The following is a 17,758-nucleotide window of genomic DNA, read 5'->3' on the forward strand; positions in this document are numbered from 1 at the left end:
TTTGCACCTCCTTTGCTTCCCTTGGGCTTTCCTTTACCACTCTAACAAATCCCACTGTCTTATCCTGTTTTACCACATCAACATTTCCAGTGCTTTTCATCAACCACCAACACTGTGACTTTACATGGCCTAGTTTATTACAGTGAAAACATTTGAAACTTTTCATGTCTCTTCCACCCTCCTGGATTTCTTTTTTAATCTGAGGTAGACTCTCTTTATTGTCTCTCATCAGATCACCTTTACCTTTACCACTTGAGTATTTCTCATGTACCCAGTTTCTATCCCTCACCGGCTGAAACTGATGTCGGAAACCAAGCTTTGATTTATGAACTAATTCATAATCATCTGCCATTTCAGCTGCTAATCTCACAGTTTTAACCCTCTGTTCTTCCACATGAGTTCTCACTACATCAGGAATTGAATTTTTAAACTCCTCCAAAAGTATAATTTTTGAGAGCTTCATATGTTTGATCTATTTCAAAGCCCTTATCCACCTATCAAAATTACTCTGTTTGACTCTTTCAAACTCCATGTATGTTTGACCAAATTCGTTCCTTAAATTTCTAAACCTTTGTCTGTAAGCTTCAGGCACCAGCTCATATGCACTTAAGATGGATTTCTTCACCTCCTCATACGTTCCAGATACCTCCTCCGGTAGTGATGCAAACACTTCACTAGCTCTACCTACCAGCTTTGTTTGAATCAGTAACACCCACATGTCCTGTGGCCATTTCATTTGTTTAGCTACCTTCTCAAATGAAATGAAAAAGGCTTCCACTTACTTCTCATCAAACCTTGGCAATGCTTGGACATAGAACATAGAACATAGAAAATCTATATTTAAATAGATTCCCACCAAGCCTTTGACTATGACGCTCTTTCTCACTATCCTCATCACTATCATCCAACTGTACGTTTCCCTTTACGTCTGGCAATTTTAACTGACTGTCATGTTTCATGGCCATTTTCTGAAGTTCAAACCCCCTCTCTTTATCTTTTTCCCTGATCTGTATCTCCCTTTCTTTTTCTTTTTGTTCTGCTAGGACTATTCTTTCTTTTCTCCTTTCTTCTCTCTCCTTTTCTTTTTCCTCTCTCTCTCTTTCTCTTTCGTTTTCCGCTCTCTCTCTTTCGTATTCAAGCCGCTTTAATTATTTCTCATGTTCCATTTGTTTAATTTGCAACTGAATTTTTGCCATTTCCAATGATTCAAACGGTATCTCAGGCAACTTTAAATGCTTAACCAGTGCCATAATTACCTCATCTTTTTGCATTTTGTCAGGTAATGTTAACTGCAATGCTTTTGCCAAATCTAACAGTCTGCTTTTAGTCTCTGTCCGTAAGGTACTGCGTGTGACCGTCTCCACCCTCAAAAACCTCTGAGCCTCCGAAAGAGCCATTGTCCACAACACACTTAAACTAAAATACCACTCCGGAAAAGCAACAATCCTTCACTGTCTTTAAGTTCCCAAAACCCAATCCAATAGATAGACATTTATCCCCCTCAAGCCCCCAATTGTTATGGGAGAGGTGTTTTCAGAACCCCAAAATGTATCATGGAGTTCACCCAACTCCCACCTTTAATGGATTGTTGCTTTTGAAGCCCACGGCTTGTTCCCCAGGTGTGGTATTACAATTATGGACATGTGGTTTTTAAAACAAAACAATGTTTATTCTATGAACTCAATTTAACCTTTAAAAAACAAACATTGAATATCCTAACACCCATTACTTCAAAGATAACCCCAAAAGACTACAACACTAAATAATCCGTCAAGCTGTTCTTTTAAACATCCAAAAGACTTCACCTTCAAAAACAGACATGAGGTTACATTCAATATATTTATAGTCTTTGGATTTGCAGACATCACCAGACCAGTTCTGTGTTTTCTTCCTGCTGCTCTCAGCAAAACACAGAGACACTCCCAGCTTTCTCCTCAAACTGAAATTAAAAACTTCAAAATGGCCGAGCTGAAGCCCAGCTCCACCCACACTCTGACATCACTGCATTTCTTAAAGGTACATTGCTTAAACATTCATTTCTTAAAGGTACTCTCACATGACAGTAGTGTTCACGCATTATATTCTTATTGAGATCCTTGGGAGCAATGCAGTTGCGCAGGTCTCCCGAAGGCTTGCTGACACATACCATCGAGCTGACCCAGTCAGTCAGTTTGGTTACCTTGAAAATGATGCCCTGTTGCTGAAGATCCTTGAGCTGTGCCTTCAGGCGCTCCCTCAGCGGAGCCGGGACCCAGCGTGGTGCGTGGACCACTGGCTTGGCATCAGGTCATCGCAGAATCTTGTATCGATATGGCAGCGTGCCCATCCCGTTGAACACATCCGGATACTGAGCGAGGATGTTGTCAATGCCGGCCTGAAGATCCACACTGGAGGATGTCGTTGTGTAAACCCGCTGCACGAGGTTCAGCTGTTTGCAGGCATTCGCGCCAAGTAAGGATGCCCTGTCTGGCTTGACAATTTCAAAACGTAACCGTGCATGGGTGCTCCGGTTGGAGACGAGTAGATGGCAGGATCCCAGTGCCGTGATGGCATTTCCGTTGTAGTCCAGGAGCCTGCAGGCTGCGGGAAGGACCTTGGGGGGCTTCTGGATACGTTTGAAATCTGCCTGTGAGAGGAGGTTGGCAGAAGCACCTGTGTCCAGCTTAAACTGGATGGAGCAGTGGTTGACCTGCATCACCGCACGCCATTTGTCCGCAGAATCCACAGCAAGGATGGATTGACTTTGTGATGAGTTGGATGTGGCATATTCACATTTGCTAATGATGCCCACACAGTAGGCGGAGTCCAGTCATTCTTCCTCTAGATCCGTTGTGCTACCAGGATGAGAATCCTGTAATTGTTGTTGCACACTCTGAACGCGCAGTCGTCGGAATTGGGAGCGCTGGCCCCTGACTGGTGGTGCAGACCTGCACAAGGCTGCATTGTGTCCAGGCTCCTCGCAGTTTAAACATCGCCTGCCTCTTGCAGGGCAGTGTTTCTTTAAGTGGACGTTGCCGCAGATCGAGCACATCATGACGTCGGCGTCCTGACGCTCTGCGCGTCGTCGCACATGTGCAGTGCGGGTGTCGGCCGCTTCGTTATCCTGTTCACATCGCACATGCGTGGGGCCCAGGGAAAAGCGCACGAAATGGCCGCTTTCATCAATGCTGAGGCGCTGCATCCGGGAGATGGCCTGCACACTCCCCGCCTTGTGCGAGGCAAGTTTCTCATTTTCAGCCGATTTGTACTGGGCATAGCGATTTTCAGCGTGCTCATGCACTGTGCATGTTTCAATCGCGACTGGCAGAGTCAAATGCTTGATTTTCAGTAGCTGCTCTCTCAGAGGATCAGAGTGAACTCCAAAAACGATTTGGTCTCTGATCATGGAGTCAGCAATATCACCAAAGTTGCAGGACAGCGTTAGCAGACGGAGGTTAGTTAAGAAGGAGTTGCAAGATTCATCTTTATGTTGTAGACGCTGTTTGAATATGTAGCGCTCGAAGATTTCATTGGTGTCCACTTCACAGTGACTGTCAAACTTGTCCAGGATGGTCTGAAACTTTGTCTTGTCCTGCTTGTCTTACTTGAGAAAGGACGTACTGGCACTGGAGGGTGTGCAGAGGAGATTCACTAGGTTAATCCCAGAGCTGAAGGGGTTGGATTACGAGGAGAGGTTGAGTAGACTGGGACTGTACTTGTTGGAATTTAGAAGGATGAGGGGGTATCTTATAGAAACATATAAGATTATGAAGGGAATAGATAGGATAGATGCGGGCAGGTTGTTTCCACTGGCGGGTGAAAGCAGAACTAGGGGGCATAGCCTCAAAATAAGGGGAAGTAGATTTAGGACTGAGTTTAGGAGGAACTTCTTCACCCAAAGGGTTGTGAATCTATGGAATTCCTTGCCCAGTGAAGCAGTAGAGGCTCCTTCATTAAATGTTTTTAAGATAAAGATAGATCGTTTTTTGAAGAATAAAGGGATTAAGGGTTATGGTGTTCGGGCCGGAAAGTTGAGCTGAGTCCACAAAAGATCAGCCATGATCTCATTGAATGGCGGAGCAGGTTCGAGGGGCCAGATGGCCTACTCCTGCTCCTAGTTCTTATGTTCTTATGTTCTTCGGTGAAGTGAAAAGAGTTGAAGAGTTTGATGGCTTGATCACCCGCTGTTGAGAGGAGAAGCGCGATCTTCCTTGCATCAGACGCACCCACGAGGTCTGAAGCTTCGATGTACAGCAGAAACTTTTGCTTGAATGTCTGCCAGTTGGCACTGAGATTGCCAGAGGTCCTGAGCTGGTGAGGAGCCTGAATCTTCTCCATGGTGCCGGGATACATTGGCTGGTCATCACGGAACGGACTGAGGTAAACCACCTAGATTAAGCAGTCTCCTGGTAGCATGTTGTGTTATGTACGGTGGGATAACACAGGCTGCAACTGGATGCAGCTTTAACCAAAAGATACTCCAGACCTTGAAGTTAGTTCAATCTGATTTATTGAACCAGTAGCACAGTTAGCACAGTTCTCTATGAGTTCGACTCTCTGCCAACCGAAGTGTGTTTACTCTGTCTGACTGAACCGGACTTGCTCTTAGCCACGTGCTGGAGATGTGATACTGTATATACACCCTGACTCACTTTGTAGATGTTCATCAGTGGAAAGAGGTGGAGTGTGAGCGCTCGTACCTTTTATAGTGAGATACCACCCCTGAGTGTCCTGCCTGCTCATTGGTCATGTCCTGTTCTCTGTGTTCATTAGCTGCCTGTCTGTGCCTGTCTGTATATCATTATCTGCCTGTCTGCATATCATGACAGGCTCTGCGCATCCTTCTCTCCCCCCCCACCCCCCCAAGTCCCGTTCCCCCAGTGGGGAGGCCTGGCTTTGCACAACTGTTGCTCGTTAACTTTAGCCTTAGTTCAATTGCTCTGTTCGATCACCTTTGCTCTTGAGTCGGCAGGTATCTTTCTGATAGCGCCATGTGGTTCAAGTCCGAGCAATGATCAATAATCCAACACACCGCTTAGTAAGAGTTAAATCAACGCACATTTATTATATACAGTAATCAATATTCATGCATAAATTCTACTTCTAAGCTACTTCCTACAATTAACAGGCCAATACTTAACTTTGGAAATGGCCCACCAGGTCAGGGAAACGAATGGCCTTTCGTTTGGGTTCTGAGCCTGCGGGATTCGAAGCTGGTACAGTTCGATAGCTAGGAGCGCCTGTCTCGTAGCGAGCGTTGAAGTAAGACTTACGATTTGAGCAGTTGTTGCAGAAGGTGGCAGGGGTTGTAGAAGGGTGAAGAAGTGGCGATTTGAACTTGGACTCTATTCTTATAGTCCCCAGGGGCTTCCCGCCTTTCGGGGGGGGGACCCTGTACCTGGTTCCAAGTGATTGGACTTCGTCCCAATCCCTTGGTTCGATATTCTCCAATGCTGGAGCGATTCCTTGATCGATGGGCGGTTTTGCGGTGGTCGTTCACCTCTCTTTGTGTAGGCTCCTGTTGGCGCCGAAAAGTCTGGGTTGGCTTTGTGTGTCTAATTTGTTGCACATTGTTCCAGGGATTGCTAATTAATATTCAGGTGGCTGGTGTTTTGTTGTGCTGATGGCTGCAGGTATCGATCTTGTCTGGCCTTCCCAGAGGCGAATGCACAGTTTTACCTGCAGCTGCTTGTTTTAGTCCTGTTGGCTGATTTTCCCATCAGCCTTTTCCGTTCGCCGTTTTAAATCGGGGTTGGCCATTCTAAATCGGGAGTTAGCCATTTTAACTGGCTACATAGCCCTTACTCCCTAGTCGAAGAGTCTTGGGCCTTGCATATTTCCCACTCCTGAGAGGGAGGGAGTGGGCTCTGCTTATCCCCCGCTCCCTATTGGGCGACATCTGGTGGGTGTGAAATGCTGAGAAAACGCTGATCTCTTCCTGAAACATTGACAACTTGAAGGTGTTACAGCAGAGCTGGAGCACAGAGTTCTTGATGTTTCTTACCTTAACTAACTGTGAGGCAAATGCAGAGCCAGGCTTTTAAAAAGTGCATTTCTAAATAAATTGAGAAATAAAAACCATTTAAAGGTCTCATCCCAGCGGTTGAGAAAATATAATCGTTTTACTTTTTGTCACTGCTTAAAATTTATGGCTTGATGCTGCTTCTGTGCAGTGGGATGGAAATTAAATCTCTTAATTAAATTTCATTTTATTCTACTTAATCGCTTTATTGTGACCTCCTTCGTCACACGAAGGATGGTGGGAACTTGAAACGCCCTCCTTCAAAAACCTGAGGGGCACTTGAAAATTCCAAAACTGAGATCAATGGATTATTGTCAGACGAGGATATTAAGGGGGGTGGAGCCAAGCTGAGTGGATAGAGTTAATATTTAATTGACAGGCGGAACAGGCTTGATGGGCTAAATGGCCTTCTCCTGCTCCTATGTTACTGTTTCAATTAGAAGCTCAGAGGTTTCCTGAGGGAGACGGTGCCCTAGTGCCACCTAGTGGAGATGGTGGTCTCTGGACGAGTGATTCATGCAAATGCTCTGCGATACGGGCTCAAATCCCACCACGGCAGCTAGTGGAATTTAAACTCAATGAATAAAATCTGGAATATAAAGCTAGTCACCATAGACTGTGAAAGTACCATCGATAGTCGTAAAAATCCATTTGGTTTGCTCATGCCCTTTCGGGAAGGAAATCTGCCACCCTTATCTGACCTGGCGTACATGTGACTCCAGACCCACGGCAATGTGATTGACTCTTAACTGCCCCTCAGTTCTTGGGTATTTATGGATGGGAAACTAATGCTGGCCCTGCCAGAGACCCACACTGCCCTTGAAAGTACAAGTGGGTTGGAAAGGGAATGTCTGTGATGCTTAGTGTAGCCAAGAGTCAGAATTCTTCAAATAGCTTGTAAGTCACAAAACATAACAAAAGACTGAGGCTGGGGAAGGAGAAGTTTGGATAAACCAATCGTTCTGGAATGTCTTAGAGTCTCCAGGAAAATCCCCAGAACCCAGGAGGGCTAGCACTGGCACATTCAAAAAATTGTGCTTGTTATTTAAAATTTCACCGTAAACCATATCGGAAATGGTTTGATCGAGTGGGGAGGTTAATGGTGAGGGGTTCTGTGACGGGACCTCTAGGATTACAGAGTTGGTCATCATACAAAGAGTACTGGTTAGGTCAGGCATGTATAGACTGCAACCTGTGGGTGATTTTCCCCCTGAAAGCCAGCAATTTATTCAGCTCCTGTTTATAGTTCTTTATTGTCTGTGCTCAAGATTTCCATTGCCCGCTCCTCAGTTTTTAAAGACCCGATAGGGGCGGCACGTGGCGCAGTGGTTAGCACTGGGACTACGGCGCTGAGGACCCGGGTTAGAATCCCGGCCCTGGATCACTGTCCGTGTGCAGTTTGCACATTCTTCCCGTGTTTGTGTGGGTTTCACCCCCACAACCCAAAGATGTGCTGGTTAGGTGGATTGGCCGTGCTAAATTGCCCTATAATTGGGAACAAAAAAATGATTGGGTACTCTAAATTTGTTTTAAAAAATGTTTTTAAATAAAAATGTAATGACCCGATCATCTGCTGTAATGATGTTTGCTAGGGATAAATATTGCTCAGGACACCAGGGAGAACCATCGCTTCTTCAAAATAGTGCCTTGGAATCTTTCATGTCCATTTGAGAGCCAGACAGCAACTTTGGCATGCAGCACTCCTTCCATACTGCACTGGTCTGGTCGTCTGGGTTAATGCACTTACGTCTCTAGAATGAGGTTTGGAATTATTACAGGGGCAAGCCAGCTACGAGTGACACTCCAACTGGCCAAGATCTGTCAATGCAGACCCAGAGCCCGGGAACATTCTGGTCTGGTCTACATCAGTAATCACTTATTGTTCTTCATCCTTTATAGGTCCTATCGCTGGGAGCTGATGTGCTTCCAGAATATAAGCTGCAAGCGCCTCGTATTCACAAATGGACTATTCTTCACTACAGCCCTTTCAAGGCCGTTTGGGACTGGCTCATTCTCCTGCTGGTCATACACACTGCCATCTTCACACCCTACTCTGCTGCCTTCCTGCTTAACGATCAGGAAGAGGAGAAGCGACTGGCATGTGGCTACTCATGCAATCCACTGGCTGTTGTGGATCTGATCGTTGACATCATGTTCATCATCGACATCATCATCAACTTCCGCACCACCTACGTCAATGAGAATGATGAGGTGGTGAGCCACCCAGCCAAGATCGCCATCCATTACTTCAAGGGCTGGTTCCTCATCGACATCGTGGCTGCCATTCCCTTCGATCTTCTCATCTTTAGGTCTGGATCTGATGAGGTAAAGGACGAATAAAAAGATAATTTCAAAAGGCCGGCTAAATCAAACCCTTACAAGGTTCAAAATGGAGACTTGTACAGCGGCAGGACCAGAGATCACCCTTCACACCCATTTATACACAAACATACAGATCGGCACAAACACACCTATACACAATAAGAAACGGACACGGCATAGATACATACACACAAAGACACACACACAAACACAGGCGGATGCATACACACACATACACACAAATCAACAGGCACATGCGGACAAATATACGTATAAACACACACACAAAAAGACATACACACACATTTGGACATATGTACAAACACACATACACACATGCATGCACATAGACACCTGCACACACACGAACATGCACAAGCACACATAGACACCTGCACACACACAGACTGCATGTTCACAAATGTACCACACACACCTCAACACACTCGGGTACACATCCAGACCAACAAACACTGGCCACAGACATTATCATGCTCGCATACCAGTAACTGTCATGCTCGCATACTTTCGGTAACTATACAATGGATCCACCCACTAACACTTGCTTTTGAGGCTGGGATATGGAGATTAGTCACTGGGGCAAAGATCCAGACAGTTCCCAGTGTCTATGGAATCACAACTATACTGAAGAGGCAGAGCGTGGGGAGGGAGACGGTAAGGACCAGGGATATGATTGGGCAAGGGGAGGGGAGAGAAAGAATGAGATGGGGGTGGGGAGCGGGAACAGAGTGTGTAGAGAAGGAGGCCAAGGGGAGAGAGAGGGACAGAGTGAGGGTGTGATGAGTGAGCTGAAAGAGTGTAGGAATATTACACAAAACAAATTCTCCAGCGTGCGATTGTAACTGTCTTTTTTTGCGCCTCTCGTCCCTCTTTGTATTTCTCTGTGAACCTCTGTCACAATGTCTCTCTCCATTTGTCCTGCCCATATTCTCCTTTCTTTCTTTCTGTGTCTCTCACTCCCCTCTGTCTCTTTTCCTGCCTTCTCCTCATCCATCCGCCTTTCCTCTTCCTCTCTCGGTGTCTGTCATTTTCTCTGCCTCCTCTCTTTCTCAATAATCGCTCTCTCCATCTTTTCCCACATCCAATCGTGTTGATGAGTTACAGACAGGTTGGTGATTAAGAGCGAATCATATTTCAGATGAATCCAACACCTGACAATTTCTTCATCAAGCCACAACACCCAGTGGCCTCTCTGCCCCTGAGCAGCTGTTGAGCGTGCAGGCGCTTGTCAGCAGCAAGCTGAGGTGTGTCCTGTTAACTCAGCTTTCTCAATTAGTTGACAGGAAATGGCCGATGCTGGCTAGGCCTGCATTTATTATGGATCACTAATTGCCCTTGAGAAGGTGGGGGTGAGCTGCCCTCTAGCCCCGCTGCAGTCCCTGAGGTGCAAGTCCACCCAGAGTGCTGTAAGGGAGGGCATGCCAGGATTGCAGAACAGGTTTGAGGGGCTGAATGGCCTCCTCCTGATCTTCTCTTGCTAATCCAGACCTTGTTCACTCCTCCTTCCCCTACCCCTCCCTGTGGAGAGTTGCCAATTGATCCTTCAAACACCGGCCACCATCTAAGTGAGGACCAAGGGGTCAAGGGGAAATCAGGGAAAGTCCCAACCAGAAAAACAATGAGTGACTTGGCAGAGGCAGAGACTTAGCCAGACCATCATTTCAGAGGTAATGCCCAAGACCAGATCCAAGCACCTACTCAATGAAAAGTGGTATAAAGTAAAACATACACCAGTCAGTGTACAGATAGCTCCCTGAGAGAGAGGGACTGAGAGACACCAGTCAGTGTATAGATATCCCCCTAAGAGAGAGGAACTGAGAGACACCAGTCAGTGTACAGATATCTCCCTGAGTGAGAGGGACTGAGAGACACCAGTCAGTGTACAGATATCTCCCTGAGCGAGAGGGACTGAGAGACACCAGTCAGTGTATTGACCCCTAAGAGAGAGGGGCTGAGAGACACCAGTCTGTGTACAAATATCTCCCTGAGAGAGAGGGACTGAGAGACACCAGTCAGTGTATTGACCCCTAAGAGAGAGGGGCTGAGAGACACCAGTCTGTGTACAAATATCTCCCTGAGAGAGAGGGACTGAGAGACACCAGTCAGTATACAGCCATCTCCCTGAGAGAGAGGAACTGAGAGACACCAGTCAGTGTACAGATATCTCCCTGAGAGAGAGAGACTGAGAGACACCAGTCAGTGTATAGATATCTCCCTGAGAGAGAGGGACTGAGAGACACCAGTCAGTGGACAGATATCTCCCTGAGAGAGAGGGACTGAGAGACACCAGTCAGTGTATAGATATCCTCCCTAAGAGAGAGGGACTGTGAGACACCAGTCAGTGGATAGATATCTCCCTGAGAGAGAGGGGCTGAGAGACACCAGTCAGTGTACAGATTCTCCCTGAGAGAGAGGGACTGAGAGACACCAGTCAGTGTACAGATATCTCCCTGAGAGAGAGGGACTGAGAGACACCAGTCAGTGTACAGATTCTCCCTGAGAGAGAGGGACTGAGAGACACCAGTCAGTGTACAGATTCTCCCTGAGAGAGAGGGACTGAGAAACACCAGTCAGTGTACAGATATTTCCCTGAGAGAGAGAGACTGAGAGACACCAGTCAGTGTACAGATTCTCCCTGAGAGAGAGGGACTGAGAGACACCAGTCAGTGTACAGATATCTCCCTGAGAGAGAGGGACTGAGAGACACCAGTCGGTGTACAGATTCTCCCAGAGAGAGAGGGGCTGAGAGACACCAGTCAGTGTATTGACCCCTAAGAGAGAGGGGCTGAGAGACACCAGTCAGTGTACAGATATCTCCCTGAGAGAGAGGGACTGAGAAACACCAGTCAGTGTACAGATATCTCCCTGAGAGAGAGGGACTGAGAGACACCAGTCAGTGTACAGACATCTCCCTGAGAGAGAGGGACTGAGAGACACCAGTCAGTGTACACATATCTCCCTGAGAGAGAGGGACTGAGAGACACCAGTCAGTGTACAGATATCTCCCTGAGAGAGAGGGACTGAGAGACACCAGTCAGTGTACAGATATCTCCCTGAGAGAGAGGGACTGAGAGACACCAGTCAGTGTATTGACCCCTAAGAGAGAGGGGCTGAGAGACACCAGTCAGTGTACAGATATTTCCCTGAGAGAGAGAGACTGAGAGACACCAGTCAGTGTACAGATATCTCCCTGAGAGAGAGGGACTGAGAGACACCAGTCAGTGTACAGATATCTCCCTGAGAGAGAGAGACTGAGAGACACCAGTCAGTGTACACATTCTCCCTGAGAGAGAGGGACTGAGAGACACCAGTCAGTGTACAGATATCTCCCTGAGAGAGAGGGACTGAGAGACACCAGTCGGTGTACAGATTCTCCCTGAGAGAGAGGGGCTGAGAGACACCAGTCAGTGTATTGACCCCTAAGAGAGAGGGGCTGAGAGACACCAGTCAGTGTACAGATACCTCCCTGAGAGAGAGGGACTGAGAAACACCAGTCAGTGTACAGATATCTCCCAGAGAGAGAGGGACTGAGAGACACCAGTCAGTGTACAGACATTTCCCTGAGAGAGAGGGACTGAGAGACACCAGTCAGTGTACACATATCTCCCTGAGAGAGAGGGACTGAGAGACACCAGTCAGTGTACAGATATCTCCCTGAGAGAGCGAGACTGAGAGACACCAGTCAGTGTACACATTCTCCCTGAGAGAGAGGGACTGAGAGACACCAGTCAGTGTACAGATATCTCCCTGAGAGAGAGGGACTGAGAGACACCAGTCAGTGTACAGATATCGCCCTGAGAGAGAGGGACTGAGAGACACCAGTCAGTGTACAGACATCTCCCTGAGAGAGAGGGACTGAGAGACACCAGTCAGTGTACACATATCTCCCAGAGAGAGAGGGACTGAGAGACACCAGTCAGTGTACAGATATCTCCCTGAGAGAGCGAGACTGAGAGACACCAGTCAGTGTACACATATCTCCCTGAGAGAGAGGGACTGAGAGACACCAGTCAGTGTACAGATATCTCCCTGAGAGAGAGGGACTGAGAGACACCAGTCAGTGTACAGACATCTCCCTGAGAGAGAGGGACTGAGAGACACCAGTCAGTGTACACATATCTCCCTGAGAGAGAGGGACTGAGAGACACCAGTCAGTGTACAGATATCTCCCTGAGAGAGCGAGACTGAGAGACACCAGTCAGTGTACACATTCTCCCTGAGAGAGAGGGACTGAGAGACACCAGTCGGTGTACAGATTCTCCCTGAGAGAGAGGGGCTGAGAGACACCAGTCAGTGTACAGATATCTCCCTGAGAGAGAGGGACTGAGAGACACCAGTCAGTGTACAGACATCTCCCTGAGAGAGAGGGACTGAGAGACACCAGTCAGTGTACACATATCTCCCTGAGAGAGAGGGACTGAGAGACACCAGTCAGTGTACAGATATCTCCCTGAGAGAGCGAGACTGAGAGACACCAGTCAGTGTACACATTCTCCCTGATAGAGAGGGACTGAGAGACACCAGTCAGTGGACAGATATCTCCCTGAGAGAGAGGGACTGAGAGACACCAGTTGGTGTACAGATTCTCCCTGAGAGAGAGGGGCTGAGAGACACCAGTCAGTGTATTGACCCCTAAGAGAGAGGGGCTGAGAGACACCAGTCAGTGTACAGATATCTCCCTGAGAGAGAGGGACTGAGAAACACCAGTCAGTGTACAGATATCTCCCTCAGAGAGAGGGACTGAGAGACACCAGTCAGTGTACAGATTCTCCCTGAGAGAGAGGGACTGAGAGACACCAGTCAGTGTACAGATATCTCCCTGAGAGAGATCGACTGAGAGACACCAGTCGGTGTACAGATTCTCACTGAGAGAGAGGGACTGAGAGTCACCAGTCAGTGTACAGATATCTCCCTGAGAGGGAGGGGACTGAGAGACACCAGTCAGTGTACAGATATCTCCCTGAGAGGGAGGGGACTGAGAGACACCAGTCAGTGTACAGATATCTCCCTGAGAGAGAGGGACTGAGAGACACCAGTCAGTGTACACATCTCCCTGAGAGAGAGGGACTGAGAGACACAGGTCAGTGTACAGATATCTCCCTGAGAGAGAGAGACTGAGAGACACCAGTCAGTGTACACATTCTCCCTGAGAGAGAGGGACTGAGAGACACCAGTCAGTGTACAGATATCTCCCTGAGAGAGCGAGACTGAGAGACACCAGTCAGTGTACACATATCTCCCTGAGAGAGAGGGACTGAGAGACACCAGTCAGTGTACAGATATCTCCCTGAGAGAGAGGGACTGAGAGACACCAGTCAGTGTACAGACATCTCCCTGAGAGAGAGGGACTGAGAGACACCAGTCAGTGTACAGATATCTCCCTGAGAGAGAGGGACTGAGAGACACCAGTCAGTGTACAGACATCTCCCTGAGAGAGAGGGACTGAGAGACACCAGTCAGTGTACACATTCTCCCTGAGAGAGAGGGACTGAGAGACACCAGCCAGTGTACAGATATCTCCCTGAGAGAGAGAGACTGAGAGACACCAGTCAGTGTACAGATATCTCCCTGAGAGAGAGGGACTGAGAGACACCAGTCAGTGTACAGATATCTCCCTGAGAGAGAGGGACTGAGAGACACCAGTCAGTGTACAGACATCTCCCTGAGAGAGAGGGACTGAGAGACACCAGTCAGTGTACACATATCTCCCTGAGAGAGAGGGACTGAGAGACACCAGTCAGTGTACAGATATCTCCCTGAGAGAGCGAGACTGAGAGACACCAGTCAGTGTACACATTCTCCCTGAGAGAGAGGGACTGAGAGACACCAGTCGGTGTACAGATTCTCCCTGAGAGAGAGGGGCTGAGAGACACCAGTCAGTGTACAGATATCTCCCTGAGAGAGAGGGACTGAGAGACACCAGTCAGTGTACAGACATCTCCCTGAGAGAGAGGGACTGAGAGACACCAGTCAGTGTACACATATCTCCCTGAGAGAGAGGGACTGAGAGACACCAGTCAGTGTACAGATATCTCCCTGAGAGAGCGAGACTGAGAGACACCAGTCAGTGTACACATTCTCCCTGATAGAGAGGGACTGAGAGACACCAGTCAGTGGACAGATATCTCCCTGAGAGAGAGGGACTGAGAGACACCAGTTGGTGTACAGATTCTCCCTGAGAGAGAGGGGCTGAGAGACACCAGTCAGTGTATTGACCCCTAAGAGAGAGGGGCTGAGAGACACCAGTCAGTGTACAGATATCTCCCTGAGAGAGAGGGACTGAGAAACACCAGTCAGTGTACAGATATCTCCCTCAGAGAGAGGGACTGAGAGACACCAGTCAGTGTACAGATTCTCCCTGAGAGAGAGGGACTGAGAGACACCAGTCAGTGTACAGATATCTCCCTGAGAGAGAGGGACTGAGAGACACCAGTCGGTGTACAGATTCTCACTGAGAGAGAGGGACTGAGAGTCACCAGTCAGTGTACAGATATCTCCCTGAGAGGGAGGGGACTGAGAGACACCAGTCAGTGTACAGATATCTCCCTGAGAGGGAGGGGACTGAGAGACACCAGTCAGTGTACAGATATCTCCCTGAGAGAGAGGGACTGAGAGACACCAGTCAGTGTACACATCTCCCTGAGAGAGAGGGACTGAGAGACACAGGTCAGTGTACAGATATCTCCCTGAGAGAGAGAGACTGAGAGACACCAGTCAGTGTACACATTCTCCCTGAGAGAGAGGGACTGAGAGACACCAGTCAGTGTACAGATATCTCCCTGAGAGAGAGGGACTGAGAGACGCCAGTCGGTGTACAGATTCTCCCTGAGAGAGAGGGACTGCGAGACACCAGTCAGTGTACAGAACCTCTTATGAAGATTTTCTAATAGTCAGGTGTTCACTCAATTTGTGTGCCCTTTAAGAAATTACAGTTTGCGTCGACAGGGCCAGTTCAATGTTGTATTTTGCTGAATATATTTAGTCACATATCAGATTTTTAAAAGCAGATTGAAGAAGCTGGTTGTGGTGAGTCAAGTATGGCTATTTTTTTTTTTGGAAAATATATTTATTCAAATTTTTCAACAAATTTTCAACAAAACCACCCCCCCAACAAGAAAAAGAAACAAATACACAACAAGCAGAAATTATACATTGGATTTCCCCCAAATACAATAACCCCCCATATAACTGTAGAAAACACAAATAGGGAAACACCCCACCTTAACCCAAACGCCACCCCAAAAGAACCCCGGGTTGCTGCTGCTGCTGGCCTCCTCCTAACGCTCCGCGAGATTGTCTAGGAACGGTTGCCACCGCCTGAAAAACCCTTGCACAGACCCTCGCAAGGCAAACTTTACCCTCTCCAGCTTGGTGAACCCTGCCATGTCATTGATCCAAGCTTCCACACTAGGGGGCTTTGCATCTTTCCACAGTAACAAAATCCTCCGCCGGGCTACCAGGGACGCAAAGGCCAGAGTACTGCACTCCTGCACACCCGGCTCGTCCGATACCCCAAATAATGCTAATCCCCAGCTCGGCTTGACCCGGGCGTTCACCACCTTGGACATAGGCCTTGCAAAACCCCTCCAAAACCCATCCAGCGCCGGGCACGACCAGAACATATGGATGTGATTTGCTGGGCTCCCCGAGCACCTCCCACATCTGTCTTCCATCCCAAAGAACCTACTCAACCTCACCCCTGTTATATGCGCTTTGTGAGTAACTTTAAACAGGCTGAGCCTGGCGCAAGAGGAGGAAGAATTAACCCTACTCAGGGCATCAGCCCAAAAACCCTCATCTATCTCCTCCCCAAACTCCTCCTCCCACTTGCCCTTCAACTCCTCCACTGAGGCCTCCTCCTCTTCCTGCAGCTCCTGGTAAATGGCCGAAACCTTGCTTTCTCCAACCCATGCACCCGGAATCACCCTGTCCTGAATCCTACGTGCTGGAAGCAGCGGGAATTCCCTCACCTGCCGCCTCACAAACGCCCTCACTTGCATGTACCTGAAAGCGTTTCCCGGTGGTAGCCCAAACTTCTCCTCCAGCGCCCCTAGACTCGCAAACGTCCCATCGATGAACAGGTGCCCCATTCTTCTATTCCCTGCCCGATGCCAGCTCCGAAACCCCCCATCCATCCTTCCCGGGACGAACCGATGATTCTCCCGAATCGGGGACCAAACCGAGGTTCCCACCTCGCCCCTGTGTCGCCTCCACTGCCCCCAGATCTTCAGCGTCGCCGCCACCACCAGACTCGTGGTGTACCTTGTCGGCGAGAGTGGTAGCGGTGCCGTCACCAGGGCCCTCAGGCTCGTGCCCACACAGGACGCCATCTCTAGCCTCTTCCACGCCGCCCCCTCTCCCTCCATTACCCACTTACGGATCATCGCCACATTGGCTGCCCAATAATAGCCACATAGATTTGGCAATGCCAGTTCCCCCCTGTCCCTGCTTCGCTCCAGAAACATCCTCTTCACCCTTGGGGTCTTATTCGCCCACACAAATCCCATGATGCTCCCATGATGCCCGTTTGAAAAAGGCGTTGGGGATCAAAATGGGAAGGCACAGGAACACAAAGAGAAACCTCGGAAGGACCATCATTTTGATCGACTGCACCCTACCTGCTAGTGAGATTGGCAGCATATCCCATCTTTTAAAATCCTCCTCCATCTGCTCCACCAACCGTGTCAAATTGAGCTTGTGCAGGTCCCCCCAACTCCTAGCTACTTGAATCCCCAGGTACCGAAAGCTCCTTTACGCCCTCTTCAGCGGTAGCTCATCTATCCCCCTTCCCTGGTCCCCTGAATGCACCACAAAGAGCTCACTCTTCCCTACGTTGAGTTTATACCCCGAAATGTCCCCAAACTCCCTAAGGATCCGCATGACCTCCGCCATCCCCTCCACTGGATCCGCAATATACAACAACAGGTCACCGGCATACAACGACACCCGGTGTTCCTCTCCCCCCCTCCATTTCCTGGACTCCCTCAGTGCCATGGCCAGCGGCTCAATTGCCAGTGCAAACAACAAGGGGGATAGCTTCGGACTGGCCCACCAGGTCAGGGGAACAAATAGCCTTTCGTTTGGATTCTGAAACTGCGGGATTCAAAGCCGGTATGGACTGGTAGCTAGAGCGCCTATCTCGTAGCGAGCGTCGACTTGAGACTTATTTCAGTGATGCGGCAGCTTGGACAGTTCACTCTCAAGGGTTGGTTCGCGTTGCTGAGTGACCCTGTCAAGAAGAACGATTTGAGCTTGGGGGCTTAACTTTATAGTCCCCAGGGGCTTCCCGCCTTTCGGGGCGGACTCTGTACCTGGTTCTAGGTGATTGGACTTTGTTCCAATCGCTTGGTTCGATTTCTCCAATACTGGAGCGGTTCCCTGATCGATGGGCGGTCTTGAGGTGGCCGTTAACCT

General features: G+C 48.6%; 1 protein-coding gene across 2 annotated transcripts in view; it reads left to right on the forward strand.

Moving 5' to 3' along the window:
- The window catches only part of kcnh6a (potassium voltage-gated channel, subfamily H (eag-related), member 6a), a 433,047-nt gene that overhangs the window by 288,909 nt on the left and 126,380 nt on the right, over nucleotides 1-17,758 (forward strand). The window contains exon 6 of one of the 2 annotated variants that reach the window (XM_072486929.1): nucleotides 7,901-8,326. The exons of the other annotated variant lie outside the window; for it this stretch is intronic. Coding sequence (XP_072343030.1) covers nucleotides 7,901-8,326 — 426 coding nt within the window. The remainder of the gene's footprint in view (nucleotides 1-7,900; nucleotides 8,327-17,758) is intronic. 2 annotated transcript variants of the gene reach the window in all.

This window comes from Scyliorhinus torazame, chromosome 21 (assembly GCF_047496885.1).
Source record: "Scyliorhinus torazame isolate Kashiwa2021f chromosome 21, sScyTor2.1, whole genome shotgun sequence".
NCBI classification, from domain to species: Eukaryota; Metazoa; Chordata; class Chondrichthyes; order Carcharhiniformes; family Scyliorhinidae; genus Scyliorhinus; species Scyliorhinus torazame.